The 17,646-nt window shown below is 38.2% G+C and overlaps 1 protein-coding gene across 1 annotated transcript in view; it reads right to left on the bottom strand.

The window, feature by feature from the left end:
- The window catches only part of skp2 (S-phase kinase-associated protein 2, E3 ubiquitin protein ligase), a 116,679-nt gene that overhangs the window by 23,372 nt on the left and 75,661 nt on the right, over positions 1–17,646 (bottom strand). Inside the window, 1 exon segment of the mRNA XM_036528715.1 lies at positions 779–1,028. Coding sequence (XP_036384608.1) covers positions 779–1,028 — 250 coding nt within the window.

The raw sequence follows: 17,646 nt of genomic DNA, 5'->3' as shown, positions 1-17,646 counted from the left end.
AAGCTCTCTGTATGGCCTCACGCAGAGGCACAGAGAGTCAGACCAATCATAATATGAGGGGAATACTTCATATCTGATTGATTTTTGGCAAGGCCACATTCAGCAGGAATGGTCTGTGATGGTTTCTGAGGCAAGGGGGCTCAGGGACCTGACTGTCACAGGGTGTAGGAAGGAGGGAACACTTTTAGGGCTGTGTGCACTGCGAGTGAGCAATTGAAAGTGTACTGTAAATGATCTTCTTACAACAATTTTTATAACAAACCTATTTAATATTTGATTCATTTACTTACACATGTACTTATGATACAAACGTTCAGTTGCTCATATTCATCTAGGATGTGTTATTATTATTTCTAGTTTTTCTCAATGCATACATGCCTGCTTAAGTTGAGAAAAAAAAAAAACAGTTTGCATGATGAGATTTTGGAGTGCATTGATCTTCTGTGGCTGTTTGTCAACCTACATATGCCATCAATGTTACAAAGACAAGGCCTTTTGGGGTGTGTCATGACAAGTTGAAGTCATATGTTTATACAGTCAAGACCATATTATGGGGTTGACCTGGCTCTTCAGCCATGTCTGAGGAGCTGTTTTCAGGTTCAGGAGGGCTCTGCTGGTTCACTGCCTTTAAGGAGTCTTTTTCTTCACTGTAAATTAATCAGCGATGCCCATTTCAGATTACCAAGGTGCATTTCTTATTTCCCTTTCATCCGCTCAGTGATTGAAAAGCAAAATCGCGGTCTCCAAGGTGCATTGATAGAGATGGAGCCCCGGACACCTCCGCTCCTGTCCTGAAGGAGAGGGTTAATTCCGGAGGTGGGTGGGTTGCGCAGGGGCACGCGGGCCTCTCTGCAGTGCTGGTGGGGGGTTCGGGTGATGAAGGATGGGTGGGCTGTAATGGTGTGGGGCACGTGGTGGGACCCCTCGGGCAGCGCGCGGTGTCCTCCTCTCTGCCGGGCGCGAGCGTTATTGATGCGCCTGCCTGGGGGGGCGGCGCGGGGTAATGGATGTGCGAGGCGACTCAAGTTCTGTCATCAAACAAGGGGCCTGTGAAAGATGGGCAGCACCGATATTATCAGTCATCTGTTGATCAAGATATAATGCCACTTCCCCGTCCGCTCTTTCTCTTTTGCTGGAGTTTTAATGATGCTTCCCATCTTTTATTTTTCTTTGCTTTGACTCTTCCCGTTGTTGCGGAGTTGCGTGGCGCATGTCTGAGCCGGCACTCGTACCTTAGCCGGTACCTCACCGGCGCAAACATCTCCGGTGTCAAAAAGCTACAGCCAGTGAAGATGTAATGCAAACAAACAGCCCCGCTTGTGGTGGAGGATCAATAATGCCACAGTGGACGTGCTCTCAGAGCGCGGTTTCTGAGCAGTCCTGTGGTTTTTACCACACCGTGTCTGTTTAATGTGCTCCCCATCCTTCACATTAAGCAGCAGCACTAAAATATATGGAACTGTATTGAACATCGTAGCTGGGGTCCAACACTGAGGTGTTTACCACGCCTGATGTACACGATGCTATTTATAATCATTCTGCGCCATCAAAAAAACACTATTGAAGTGTATCAGTGTAAGAGTTTGTCTGGATAGATAGAGATCAGTGGGCCTGTTGCCACCTCTATCCCTTTCAGATGTTTTTGCTTAGTTCAGAAGCAGATCCCATGGTATGGTGAAGCATGGTACTATATTGATACCTTACCGCAGCATGCGTATACAAGAGTGCTCAGGATGAAAAACAATTATAAACCAAAGGATGGCCAAACAGGATCTGAATTGCTACCACGTCTCTCACTGTGGCCACAGCAATATTTTGTTTTTCTATGTGTAACACTATATCCCTATTAGAGCAGAAACTTCCCCCTCTGTCCGACCTCTCTGTCTGACCCTTGTGTAAACACCAAGTCATGTTTAGCCTTTTTAAATAGTTCAGGCCCTCATGAATCTTTTATACTGGGGTAAATATCATATGCTCTTCACTTATTTACATCCGCCAAAGAGCACTGAAACCTTGTCTACATGAAATATTCATCATCATTTTAGCAAATGCATGCCTTTGTCAATACAGTTGTGTTTTTATGCCCACTCTCGCTTGCCTCTTTTGTGGGGATCTAAGCTTTATGGTTGTATAGATGTGGGAACTGGGTGGCTACAATGAATTACATTAGATACTGTATCCTTCATTTCTCAATGGCAAATTAAGTTGCATTTTTACAGACAAAAACTTTATTATTTTTGTGGAATTTATTTATTTCATTTTTTGGTCACAATACTGTGGCATATAGATATCTTTCTTGACTTCTTGTTATTGCCTAATATTTACAAATACAAGACACAGGTAAGAATATTGATACTGAGTAGAATGATTTCCATTGCAGAACATATACTATATTGTTGAAATGTGTAACATACTGATGTCAACTTGGTTAAAAATTGGTTAAACAAATATACAGACATTTCTGTTGTTTATGTTCACAAAGCACTTCCAGTGAACAAAAACAGCCTCCTAAAAACAAAATAAGTATTAATTTCAAACAATTAATACTGGACTATTTGTCCCATGTTACCTCTCACAAAATGAGCAAGCACTATATTCCAAAGCAATGCTACCCAGTGTTACCTAAATTTTAACATGGCACTATGTTTGTCCCTCTAGCCATTTGAAGACAGTTTGGTCTTTATATGTCATATATCAGGGTATAGCACATTCTCTGTACAAATGTAATATACCACCTTTGAAAGAATCATAATCCATGGTAATTTCCTGCAAGGTCCTTGCAGCTTCACAATATCATTTAAGCCCTAACGTACTACACCACATAAAGACTTAGATTTTATTACATGTTGCCCACAAGTTTAGGAAACAAAAAAATCACATGACAATATTTCAGCTTGGAGCAAAACAATTCAGTAGCAATTCAGAGTTACACTTATTAAAATGAAGCAGATTATAGTTAATAGACATCAGGGGGAAAAAATCTGAAAACTGAGCACAGGTATCATACGAACACAACCTTTATACACCCCAAAGAATGCCTGCCCCATCTCTGAATTAACCCAATGAAAAGATGTATCATCACACTTACATAATTATTGTTTATCAAAGCACAACTCATTACTGGAATGACGCTTATGTGACATTCCATTAATATACCCCAACACATAATTTCACCCTTTTCCTCCATTATTGCTGTCTTTAACCTACATTACAGTCACAGAAAATTGTCTGGCCTCAGAAATAGGGAGACTGACTCTAATGGTGCAAATGCAGGACTATACTGCAACGCTTCAGTTACCAAGTGCAAGCCTAAAGAGGTGTGGTCAGTGCAATTAGGGTAAAATCACAATTGTATTATGGTTAAATTCCAGTTACGATTCTTACTGTTCTTACTGTAAAAAGCCTAATGCAGGTGGCAGCAAAGGGGCTGGGGAACAGTGCTTTTGTGCTGTTTTCCCTTTTTTGTAACCCCTGTTGGAATCACCTTTGTAGACTAGGCTTGTCTCATCACGGCAGCCTCTGCACTTGCACAGGAGCACTGAAGCAAGACAAATACTGTCCTCTGACACACTTGTACACAGCCAACGGCTATTTCTAGCATTACAAGTCATACAGCACACTGCATAGGATTGGGCGCTCACTGGAGGATAAGCCCTACTTTACTGACATTATCTGAGTAACCTCCGAGCTTCTGACCGCAGTGAGACAAGAAGGCCCTGGCTTGCCCATCGCTACCTTTCCTGGGGGCATTTCTACCATTGCTGTTGTGTCCTGGTCATTGCTGGCAGATGCCCCAACTAGTTTTGAATCCAGACTACGGGGTTCGGCCTCTGCTCAAAGCAAATGCCTTGCTGACTGAACCACTCGGGATCCCATGTACTGGCCAGTCAACAAAACTGAAAACTCTACAAATGGAAGTAATAGAGCATAAACGAATACATAGTGAAATATAATGAAATAAGCAAGTTTGGAGTGTTATTTAAAATTTATCCAGTACTCATCCCATTTGTACATCATTTAACAAGACTGCCTCTTTCAAACACATTGTATACATATCACACACCTATAACATTGAGTTACACCTATAACCTGAGTTAATGACAAGTGATGCAAAATCAACCAAAGGGATTCACTGACAATATTTGGAAACAGCGTCTACTGACAATAATGTAAGTGTTGATGATTGAAGTAATTTTTGTTAAATAATTTTCCATGTTTGATGATTGAGGTAATGTTTGAGAACCAATACACCATATTTTACATAGGCCTACATTTCAATTATTGTACTACATTTACTGGGACAAATGACCCCAAATTGAAATATTTATGATCTGTAAATGAACATGAATAAAAGATCCAATATCTACAAAGGATAAAATATATAACCAAACAATGAAATTGAGTTAAACCACTTTTACGGATCTTTATTCAGTCATTCTGATGGGATACTCATCATGTATATTGTTTACATTTTTACCATAGTAAATAGGAACTAAAATGCCAAATTACGTAAGAAATATTACAATATGTGGAATATTCATACTAAATTGGTTCTAAGGATACCATACACCAAAGACATAGAAATCAAGTTGATTGTTTTAGATAATTGATGACCCAGTTAAGCGCCAGTACTTACTGTGTTGTAAGCACAGAATATTTTTAATTGGTAATGTGATTATTTCTGTTCACAGTCTGAGTTGCTGGAGCTGCTATTACTTTACTGGGGTCATTTCAGCTGAAACTGTACCCATACCATGTGAGCTGAACATGTAGTGTTCCATTCATGTAGATACCACATTGTAATGATTCCAGTACTGTCAGTACTGTCATTACTGATTCCAGAAATGTTTAGGAACATGATAGTTCCAGATAGTGTTTGGAATCTCCATTCTCAGCTGAACTGGAGTGTCACATCAAGGCTGACTGAATTTTCCAGTTGGTGAGAAGGTAATGAACTCAGTGGCAGGGATATATTTTAACCTGAGGAGAAACAAGTAGATGGAGTACTCTAGGAAAAACACAAATGTCGTACAAATAAAATTTGACTCGACATAAGAAAAGAAAAAAGATGACAGAATGGCTATCAAAGCCCCTAGCACTGCCTAAAGAACAGGGATTCAAGATTCAAGATTCAAGATTAACTTTATTGTCCCACACTGTGGGAAATTTGGCTTGGGCTTCCACCCATGCTGCGTCCATACAGGGAACAAAAAACATATTTAAGAACATAATAGTCAAAAACATACAGTAAAAAGAGATAAAAGCATACACTGATGATGGATAAATAAATAAATAGTAAAACCTATAATGCTAAAAAGGTACAGGGAGGCGCTATAACTGGAAATTGGTCATATCATATTAATTGCATCCCTGTTACATGTGTCACCATTTAAAGGGATAAAAGAGTTTTTAAATCTATTGAAACGACAGCATGGTACTTAAAACCTCCTCCCTGATGGCAGTAGCTGGTACTCAGTATGAAGCACATGAGATGGGTCAGTTATGATCTTGTTGGCTTGCCTTAACATAGCCTGCTCGTAGGTAGACTGCAGGGATGGATGCTGTATTACACCGATTATCTTCCATGCAGTTTGTGTGAGTCGGGCTAGTTTAGACTTCAGTTGCACAGGGAGATTACCAAACCAAGCTGTGATGCCATATCTTATTAGGCTCTCAAAGACCGCCTGATAAAAGACTATCATAAACTTCTGATCAACACCGTGAACTCTGAGTCCCTGCAAGAAATGCAGACGTTGTGGCAGTCTGCTATAGAGACTATCAACATGCGTGCTCCAGATCAGTGAACTATCAATAAAAATACCAAGGTATTTGTACGAGGAGACCTGTGAGATGGTTTCATGGTGGATGACCTGTGGCCTGTGGTCACCTACTCATATATATATATATATATATATATATATATATATATATATATATGTATATATATATATATATATATATATATATATATATATGGACAAAAGTATTCAGACACCTGACCATTATATTGTAATGACATAATGACATTGTGTGGAGTTGGTCCCCCTTTTGAAGGCTTTCCACAAGATTTTGGAGTGTTTCTGTGGCAATTTGTGCCCATTCATTCTGTAGAGCATTTATGGGGTCAGGCACTGATGTTGGATGAGAACAGTTCATCCCAAAGGTGCTCGATGGGGTTGAGGTCAGGGCTCTGTGCAGACCAGTCAAGTTCTTCCACACCGAACTCATCAAACCATGTCTTTATAGTCCTTGCTTTGTGCACTGGGGCACAGTCATGTTGGAATAGAAAAAGGCCTTCCCCAAACTGAATGAATGCATCTAGGTAGCCTCATAGAGTGATGTGATTATTGCCTAAGTGATGCAGTTACTGGTTCTTACACAAGCAGTTACCCTGATTACCAAGCCAAGATTTCCACAATTTCATTCTAACAAACCTGCCAAAGTTGCACCTTCAACTAGTTCCAATAAATGCAGGGTATATACTGATGTACACACAGCCTCACAGCTTTACATTGGCGAAACAATTAAGAAAGGTCCCATGAAAGCGAGTTTGCCTATTGTGCAAAAAACTTTCTTATCTTTAAAGGAAATCAGCAAGACATCATTGTACGAGTGACATACATAAAATGTCAACCTTTGCCTATGGACTTCTCTCAAGACTGGTACACCAATCGCAGCCACACATGTGAGCCTTGCCTAGCTAGTGACTGCCTATCAAATCTGGACTACTGTTCCAGTGCTCTAGAAAAATTTCAGACTGAGGCTCAGCATTCAGGAGGAGTTGTAGGAGTTGGAGGAGTTGTAGGAGTTGTACATTGTTGTAGGACAGCCAGTCACAACCAATGAGGGAAGTGGTGGCTGTTGAAGGCAGATGCGTGCGTTTGTGTCTTTGGAAGTAATGATGTTAAAATCTGCCTATCAAATATCTCAAATCTGACACCATTTTATGCCAACCTACGTTTTAGTTCCCCAATTCCCAATTCTACTTAGCATCCCAGGAATTCTTAGTTCGCTTTGGCTTGTAGGTGATCAGGCTACATAGTCCACGACGTAGGATACCGTACCAGCGCATTTAATATAACTCGCTGCCATGTTATACTCTAAATCATAGAATATATGTTAGGCGGCCCACCTAGGGACTGCAGACTCGTCAGAATAGTGCAATACTTAAGACTGACTATGAGTGTAAGTATCAGTGGGTTTCTAGCGGTACGGCAAGAACATACGGAAAAACCTCGCATCCTGCTATGTGCGTCGTTAGAAATGGCCAAATGAGAAATCACAAACAAAGGTTAAGGCTAATATTTTTATTAATCCAAATTGTTCCAATACGTTAGAAGTTCCCAAATTACAGCAAACAGTATGGTACAGTGCAAATGATGACAAATACACATATACCTATACAGAGTCACATGGCTATACGCTTAATGCACAGGAGGCCATTCTGACGGGCTCCCTGAGTGCAGAAATCTTTCCCTTTATATACCCAAACCATAAGGAGTTGGTCAGCACATGAGGTGGGGTCATGGACAGAGCCCCAATAGGTTTTGTCCTTATCTGGCTATTGATTGGTGCCAGAGTTTATTCTTGTCCCGTTATTTGGGGCATGTGCATTGGTGTTCATTCTTTCAGCTTGCTGAGCGGATTTTCAGACTAAGGGTTAGGAGACCCTCTACTGTTATAGAACTATCACCCCTTTGCTACTTGCATTGTATGGATCAAAATGAGACCAAACAAGACCTGTGTACCTTGAACCAAACAGAATATACAGAAATAATAGTTGATAGTTGCAGGTTGGAATTTCACTAGTCAGGAGGAAGGATCCCTGAGGGATTTGGGATCATAAAGATCTCGTGCCTTCTGACTCTCCCTACCCCCTGGTGACTCATCCTGTCATACAGTTCCTTGGTGTGGAGGAGCGGGGACACATTCCTCAGCCAGGTGGTTTGTCATTTATGGCCCAAGAATGCTTACTTGAGCAACAGTCCCTTATTTTAGTGTGCCACAGTCTGTATGTTGTCAGGCGTCTCCCATTCCCACCTTACATTGTTAACCATAAAGGAAATATTGGTGTATTCTTCACAATGGGGGAGATGTGATAATATGTGGGTATCACCAATAGTACATCACCCAGAAAACCAATGATGTTACAAACAAGAGTCAGTTGAGTTTAATGCTAATGTGGCCCCACTGTGAGCATTAGTAAAGCTATCATTTAAAGATTATTCCTCCAGCCACTCAGTCATTGATCTACATGACACTGGCATCTTTGTAGAGACATCTAAAAGATTCCCATTGTCAGCCAGAATCTGTCCAGAATATGACATTGTATTTCCTAAATTTATCTCATAAACACATCATTTAAATCAATTATATGTAAGTATAACAACCTTTTTTTAAATATGCAACTATGGATGAAAGTCATGAGTACACATTCAGTTGTTGATGTAAAACACATCATAGACATGAAGGCAGTGAAAATAACAACAGGTAAACCTACCTTTAATATCTGGCTACCTTTAACTAACTAAAGTTAGCCAGGAGACAAACAATCATACAAACACTGAGGAAACTAACATTAGGTCTTTAGCAACCTATGATTTTATTACTGTATTTAAGACGATAGACAGCTAGCTGGCTTGCTAAGTTAATGTTACTAATTTTTAATATTACCTGAAATTTTCCGTCTTCTCAATTCACAGTCAATGAATGTAACCCACATAAACTATCTAGAATATGTTCATATCCATCTATGTTTAAACAACAACACGAATAGAGCGATCACAACAGAACTCTTCTCACCCAGACACACCATAAGTTTCTCCAGAGTTGGCTGTGTTTTTCAGCTCTGGTGACAGTGATTTCAGCTTTCTCCTGCTGTTTACTGTTAAACAGCTTATTGTTAAGCAGTAGATCCATGGATAGATAGGGTTGAATAGAATGTGGTATTATTATTTGTGTATTTTGACCCATTCATTAGTGATCACTGCTGTACCTGACCCTGTTCATGTGAACTGAGAAAGATGATAAGGTCTCAAATGAGAATGAAGGTTTGATATTATGTTTTGATAGAACTTGCTTCCTGCAAAGTTGAAAGGTGACATTGCTGACATCAACTGGCTCTCTTCTTCATAAGGTTTGAACCCCAAAATATGGTTTATTTATAAATATCTAAATAACTAAATTAATAAAAATCATTTCTTACTGAAACATTTTAGAAACATAGTGAAGCAATGAATCAACCATAATTCAGATAATAGCACATCAAAATAATGTTGCAAATATATTCTATATTGTTGTGAAGTTTGGTTTATTCTCAAATTCAATATGAACTACATGTCCTACCATGTCACTATAAGGAATATTTTCCAGCTGGATGGTGATTTAGAACAAAATATGTAAATCTGGACAATGTACAAATAATAATAAAAAAAATTTAAAGGACTATCATCTGCACTGTATTTATTTGCAGTGGTGAGAAAAACCAAGTATTGTGGCAAGTAAATGAGTAAATGTGTCATTTGAAGAGAGCATGGAAGCTTAACCTGCAGAATCAGCTGTCATCTGGTGGAGAAGGGACACCGATGCCAAAACCAGACGTGACAAAATATGCAATTTTGAATGGGAAGTATTTCTACATCCTGTCACAGACAGAGAAAGGGAAGGTCCAGGCCAAATGTAAATTATCCACAGAAAAGAAAAAACATTATATCTGTTTCTTTTATGGCAACTTCAAACTTCAAAACCAGTTTTAGAAGATTGCACCCCGAGGTCTTAAATTTGAAGTACATAAGACTGAATCTGCAACAGGGGGAATAATAAGAAGAAAATCACCAGCAACATCACGCAGACAGACTCAGTTATCTGCAGATGCCCCTCTGTCAAAAAAGAAAACAGGCTCACTTACCACATAATACACAGTTAACAGCATGCATACTTTGTCAACAGCTGAGCAGCCAGAATTCATTCAGTTGATTCATGGACTAAACCTTTTTATCAAGAAAAGGATTTCTTGATAAAAAGAATTTCAAGATGCGGTGCTTATCAACCCAATTTGCAGGAGAGTAGGATCCATCGACTGATTCTCCATGCAGCTGGAAAGTCTGGCCCAGTCTCAGAAAGCAAGTCCATTCACTCAAAGCATGTGGAAGAGGAAGAGGGTGATTTCTTTGTTTTTACAGACACAACTGCTGAAACTGACAACCAGGAAACAACTATGGAGCAAGAAACAAGAACAACACACCTAGGCAAAATTGAAGGTCTTACTTTTTCTGGAGGACACCAGGCAGCACTTGTAATTTACTGCAGTGAACAACTATGGCAATTGGCTGGTGGATTGCATACCTGCCATTCCTCAGAAAAAGGAAGAAGGGAGTATTGGTTGTAGCATATGAAAACACATTAATAAAGAAATACTTGCACGCAAATCAAGGCTGTGAGGCACTGAAAGTTTGGGCTCAGCACATGATGTTAGAGTAGGTCTTGTAAGCTTCTCTTCATATCTGTGAATACCGAACTGGCACCTTTGAAATCTGCTGATATCTTGTGTTATGAAACCCGGATGGAAAATAGGTGTACTTTCAGGGGTGTGACTTTTATAAGCGCATGGTCTCCCTCAAGCTTCCCTCCAGTCCATATAACTCCAATATCTTTTGACCTCCACTCTCTTGCACGCATGCACACACAAAAACTATGGTAGACTCAGGTGTGAAGTGAGACTTAATGAATACAGTCTATTTAATGTATTAATTAGTTTTTACAGTCTACATGCTACTCTTTCTTCCTTTTCATTTTCTTCATTTTGTGCAAACCCTCCTACATCCCCATTCCTCTATTTTCTATTAAATAATGTCTCGCCTGCACAATGAACAGAATGTCATCCATTTTGTTGTTATTTAAGGACACAGCCCACACAATACATGTATTCTTTTTCCCCTATCGCTACAGAGCGAGTTATTAATTGGAAAGTTAGATACAATTCCCCATTTCTTTTTTTCTCAGTATGTAGCTGCCAATGTCTTCATCCAATTATTAAATTTATCACACTGTTATTGGGCATGCCTCCCAATTCATTATATACATTCACTATTGTAGTTCACTGCAAAGCAATTTTGATTCTTAGAAAAAGGTGAAGTGAAAGCAGAAATGAAATAAACTCTTTTCCTCGCTAAAGCTCCCAAAGAAGTAAGATTAAGGAGAATATATTCATTGTTTGTGAGTAGAGAGTGGACATCAGAAGTGACTCAGCAAATCATCTGTACATTTTTGGTTTATGAAAATTGTGCATATGTGCATAACAAATGGGTCTGTGGAGATGGCAATACTTCCACTATAAAACAGCCATGCATGAAAAAAGTATGTGGCCACTGTGCTTGATCACATATAGCTGACAGTGTACAGCTGGTAATACAAGTGTAACTGAGTTCATCAACATTTCACAGCTCTGGTTCACACAATTCAAATTTTCTAAAAGAAAGAATTTCATTAGCTCCTGTGAGTCATGTTGAACCCAAGACGTTTTAGGGCCCTTAAAGTATGATGACCAATTCTGGCCAGTCTGGCCAACAACACTGTCTTTATATTTTAAGAAATTTCAAGTTAAATGATTGACTACTTAGTGTGTTATATTCCATTTCATCTTGTATACAATGCCCACAGTGCTTGATCTGGTAAAAATTCTCCATTTAACACTTCTGTGTGGATCACAGACAAGTGGCATTGTGTGAAAAGAAAAAATAACACATGCCCTTGCAAAGTTTTTTTTGTCATCTGGCTGTCAATACCTAATAGATTTTAAACATTTTAATATAACTTCCTTCCTATGTCTTGGGAACGATTTAGCAAATTACAGCTAAGATCTAAATGTTGTCATCATATATATTAGAACAAAATCCCCTTGCATAAGATAATCATGATGAATTGTTGAATACATTTTAATGTGCTTTTCTTGTTAATATTCATTTTCTGTTTTAATGCTCTGACTGTCTTTTACAATCCTAGATGGTGTGTAGACTGTGGAATGGCCAGTTTCTCAGATGCATATCTTTGGCCTTACAAAGGCTACTGAAAGACTGAAAGCGACAACATGTGTCATATACAGAAAGCATCTTTCTTTTACTGTCACCATTGACTGGGATCTGGGACCTTAGCTAATCTGCTAATTTTTTCCTAAAAAATCATAGCTGCCACATTAATTAAAATGATTCTTAAATTCTAAATTGCTTTTTTTTGTACCCTATTATGCACCATTGCACTTGATAGAGTATCATATCACATGTTGGGAGTGAGCCAACCAAGGAAAATGATTCTTAAAAGTGGATTACTTGATTCTTACAAGTGGAATATTTAAACAGCATTAGTACAGCTATGACTCTGTCACAGTATTTTGATTAGTACATGCAGTTGAATGTTATAGCAGTAATTGCTGTAAAACACAGATATATTTGATAAAAAACTTTGGCATGGGTTTTTACAAAAACAGTTTTAACTCAACTTCAGGTGACTGGCTTAGCAAAGCACAATATTTAACTTAAATATTGTAATAACTTAAATAAATGTTCAAATCTGATGGATTGTGGGCTTTTGTTTCATTAAATATTAACATGAAAATTAGAGAATGAAGTTGCCATAAATGCCATAAATGGGAGTCCAGCTTGTTTAATGTGTAAACAATCCTTGACTGAAAAGCCAGCAATTGTCCATAGAGCAAATTAGTGTGCGGTAAAGTGTAAAGTGTGGACATAATTCCAGGTGACAAAATGATGAAGGAATATATGAGTAAAGTTTTAAAACTCTGTACTCCACAAGGGATGCATTAAATTCTAAAATCTCCAATAAAATGCATAGATTTGTCAATACCATAAATGGTGATGTAATGTCATTATCACTGAAATGCAAGACTCTACTGGCATTTAAAATGTCATTGGCATTTGAAAATATAAACATTACATGGTTGCTGTACAGGGCAAAGGGATTTTATAACTTTTTTTTTACTTTAAGAATAATGATAATTAAGATGAAAACTATGAAAGCCATTGTTAGTCAATGGCTGTGTTATTTCAAGATATAAGATATTTCATAAGATATTTCAGTTAGTGCAAGCTTTGATTTAATTCTGTGATCATTCTTTGCTTTTTCACTTAGACTTCAGATATTTTTGCTAATCTCCAAACATATTTAATTTGAAATAATTAATTGAGGCATATTGTCATAATCGCATTCTTGTTTGCCATGACTGACCAATCTCACAGGGTGGACATTTTCCCATTGTGTCTGGCCACCTTGAGCAATCGTGTGGTGGTAGGGACAGAAAAACGAAACATTTTTTTTTTAATTTCTCTGATTAGAAGATTAAATGGGCAGATAGTAAGACTGTCAGTACTCCTGCTTAATCTCTTTCTTTCACTTATAATGTCCTTATGATCTTTATATGTAATTTCCATTAAAAGCACATTCTCTGCCCTATAAAAAGGCAGGGAAGCGAAATTATGCTGTTTCAGACCAGCTTCTTAAATGCTTTTCGATAATGCTTGGATATTATGTCTGTTAAAAGGTTTTTTCCAAGAAAAAAGCTTATCTAAGTTGAATCTGATAATCTTTTTTAAAAATGTATCTCCAGTGATTTGCAATGGCCTTTTTCTTGAAGTGAGTGAGAGAGAGAGAGACAGGGATGGAAAAAAAAAACAAAACTAGCGCAGGAAAGACAAACATAATGGCATGTAAGTACTTAAAAGCTTATGGATGGGAAACATAAAACTGGACAGATCTGGAATAAATCCTATCAGATTTTCTTGGTTGCTCTGAAGCCCTAATCAGCTCTCAGGGGGCTGTGTTTGAGCCAAGGAATATGTGGTTAGGAGACACATGAACTGCTGATGTTATGACTGACTGACAGAGAGCTGGCAAGGCCTTGTCAGGCTGCCGGACAGGGATATGATCACTGTCCCTTCATAAAATGCACCCTGCTGGTCACCAGGGGAGAAACAGAATAGCAGAGCATCTTCTGCATACTTGCAAACAGAGAATCGAGACAACACTGTGGTTTTTCCCTCTGTTGCTACTTATTCAGAATAGGTGTCTATAAATTACAGTTATACATTTCCATCTGTACATTACATTCCCACGAAATTCTCATGGAAGGATTGCAGCCATATTTCCCATGACCTTTCTTTATTCAATTTGCTTCCTCAGTTCATACATCAAGGTGTGTGTTTTTTTTAACAGAACTGGTGTCATATTTTAAGTTTCTTTACTTATTTTCCACTAAATAAATCCTATTGTGTTGGTATCTCCAGATTATTGGCTGCAGAGATATCATATTTCATATTTCGGTAAAACTAACATTTCCATATTGGTACGTGCATTGTGAAAGAGGTTCAACCTTTAAAAACAAAGGTTGAGGTCCATATGTAACAATTTGCTCCAATTTTTGAAAGGCACAAAATGGATTATGCCATGTGAAAAATGTCTGTTTAGTACCTTTATGGAAAGGTAGTAAGCCCAGCTGTGTGTGACTTTGTCTGCGAGTTTCTCCAAGGTAATAGGAAACATTGGCACAGTCTTCGCTGCCCTGGGTGAAATTATAATAAGAGAAAGGAAAGCTATTACTATTGCTGGGCTTTCATTATGCAAATGATATTAAGACAGGCCGCATGGATGGCCTCTGGCTACAGGCTAATCTCCATGCAGTGATTACAATGTGTCAAACTTAGTCATTTTGATTATGACATGTTAATTACATGCCATGTTCACACCTACACAGATGATATGCGCTCTCTTAAAAAAGGAGAAAAAAGACAAACAACAATTTTCACAATAAATAAAGGATGTATTAATTAATCATTTAATTGTACTCAATAACTAATGCTGGAGATGGTACAATATTTCTACCTCAAGGCTAATGTTCACTAGACATGAGTTTGAGAGAGGAAATTTAAGTCAAAATATTAAATTTGCATATGTGTTCAAATTACAAAATGACATGAAAAATATTTAAAAATTGCCTTTAATATAGTAGTTTGTACAAGATGATAATAATGAGAGGAACAGCAAAACATCATTACGGCTGTATGTTATGAGGCTCTATCGATACCCAATGGTTATATGATTCGCCTAGAAATCCAATACAATGTGCAGATTTAAATAAATAGTAAATAAATCAACCATAAGACATTGTTGTGCAACTTTGCATACGTATTCCAATACTTTACCATAAACGTTTTCAGTTTCCATGGGGTTGTTCCACCATATTGGGCTTTCCACACTTTTGGCAAGCTGAGCTCTACGGCAATTTGATCCCGATAGTGTCATTAGTCAGTGCTGCCCACAGTGGAAGAACAGCAGGGATAGGGGTGGCTATTTTGGCAAGGGTTGCCTGTTTCCCTGCTCTCTGGCACCCTGCAATTTGTCAGGAGCCTGAAAATTGCTAGGATAACATCAGCATAGCAGCACCTATCCAAGTGTTGCATTGAACATGGTTAATAAAATCTTAAATCTCAATGGTAAAACTTTCCAGAATCCAGTGCAATGACGCTAAGGCAGGGGTGTTGTGATTTCTGTTCTTAGTCTTGGTTAGGAGCTTAGCTGCTGCATTCTGAACTAACCAAGGATGTGACAGACCCCTGATGACTATGACACATACAGTAGCCTAGTCAAGAAGAGATTAAAGTCTGAATGACTTTTTCCAAACTAGGCCTGCCTCAATGTTGAATACAACTTGAAAACTTAAAATTTGCATCAATACCATAAAATCTTCTGTTGTTTATCTGTTTAATTATTTAGCAATGTGCACATGATTCATCAGATATGAAAAACCTTAAACATATCTTAATTAGTCTCTTAATACCTTAAGTTATCTCAGAATATTTAACATTATTACAAAATAAAATATTACAAAAATATTACAATATTTTTATTCATCCAGAGAACTGGATTAAACATCCCATTTGAAATTTTGCTCAACATACTGTAGAGAGGATGTAGCTAAATCAGCAAAGACCAGCAGCACAGCGCAAAACAGTGGCAGGAACAGCACAAGCCAAAGCACACTGCAGATTGCAGAAGAGTTCTCTGTGGCATGAACAATGTGATAACACAATTGAAAATCAAATATGTGTCAGCTCTCAGCTCTCAGTTCATTTCTTTAGTTGGCACTCCTTTGGAGAATTGGGATTGAACAGAAAATGGATGCTGAGATGAAGGTCAGTTGATCACCTAATAGGGAAGTAAAGAAGTCATGTTCTGCAGAGCTCATCATTTCAACCAATTTGGAAACTCATCGTTAGAATTATGTTGTTTTATGTAAGTATTTTTAAAATTTTTCCCTTTCCATTTACTATATATCGTTGGGACTTAGGGTTCCCCCCATCTACCAATATTCAAATTTAACCTGTGGGTATGACCAAGTGAAAATATGTATGTGCAAAAGAGAACAATACCTAAAACTGATCCCTGTGGGACTTCACATGTACTGTAACTGGTGCAGGGGAAAACACAAACACAGAAAAATAAGATTTGAAGCAATCAAGGGTAACTAATGTAAGACCAACCCAGCTTCTGCAGTACTCAGTTAAAATGGTGTGATCAGGTATCAAATGTTGCACTAAGACTGAGGACAACTAGACTGGAGCACTTTCAAGCATGTGCTGTGTTGTGAACGAAAAGTGCAAACAAGAAAACGAAATTTCTAGAACGTTTCATAAAAATGGAAATTTAGAAATAGGCATAGCACATTTAACAGTTTCCACAGCCCCTGTAATATTCTGGTAGGTATATCATTGCGGGGGTGTTCTCTTCATAAGATCTTCAGCTGACATGGACTTAAAGAATCCTATCATGGCACAATTCTGGCAAATAACAGTCATATAACAAGCAGGAGGAGAAATCTGAGCAAATATCGTTTAAGAAAAAAAAATCTTGTTTAAGAACAAAAAAAACTTTTCACATTTCTCTGAGAGGATTGAATTGTATTCCCTTAGAAAGGGTTTAATATATCTAGTATATCTAATTAAAGCATGGTAAGAACTGAAAATTGAAAATGAAAGATTTTTTAAGGATATTCCCACGAAGCATTGTTCAGAATAATGTGATTGGTGGCAAGGAGAGGGTGTTATGTTTTTTTTCTGTGATGGGTGTAATTTAAACAGCTCAAAGTGGCAAGATGATAGTGGAGGTATTACCTTTCTGCTCAAGGTCTGGACAGGAGTCACAGTGAAGGGAGAAAACAGGGCTCACTTAAGAGCCAGATGGGACAGTTCAGGGTAACTGGCACTGCAGGAATACCTTACACAAGAGAGCTGAGAACACACACTATTAAGAATGACAGCACCCATTTTTAAGAAATCTGATCACACTTACATACTTGTGTATCTGTGTGTGTGTGTGTGTGTGTGTGTGTGTGCGTGCATGCGTGTTTGTGTATCTGTGTATGTGTGCGTGCCTACATGTGTGCATGCGTATATGTTTTGTGAATTATAATTTTTTGTGGTCCTGCACTTTCAGTGATCAGAGTTGAGACATATTTTGGTAGTTTTCAAGCACTGATATCTATACTGTGTATTGTGAAACACCAGAGTTTTGTTTTGTAGTGTTAGGGAAATATGAGTATAGTTAGCAATTGTCTTCATTTATTCCCCACTGTGGCTTTTG

This window comes from Megalops cyprinoides, chromosome 5 (assembly GCF_013368585.1).
Source record: "Megalops cyprinoides isolate fMegCyp1 chromosome 5, fMegCyp1.pri, whole genome shotgun sequence".
Taxonomy (NCBI): Eukaryota; Metazoa; Chordata; class Actinopteri; order Elopiformes; family Megalopidae; genus Megalops; species Megalops cyprinoides.
The sequence above is the reverse complement of the archived record's forward strand: the minus strand, read 5'-3'. Positions and strand labels throughout refer to the sequence as shown.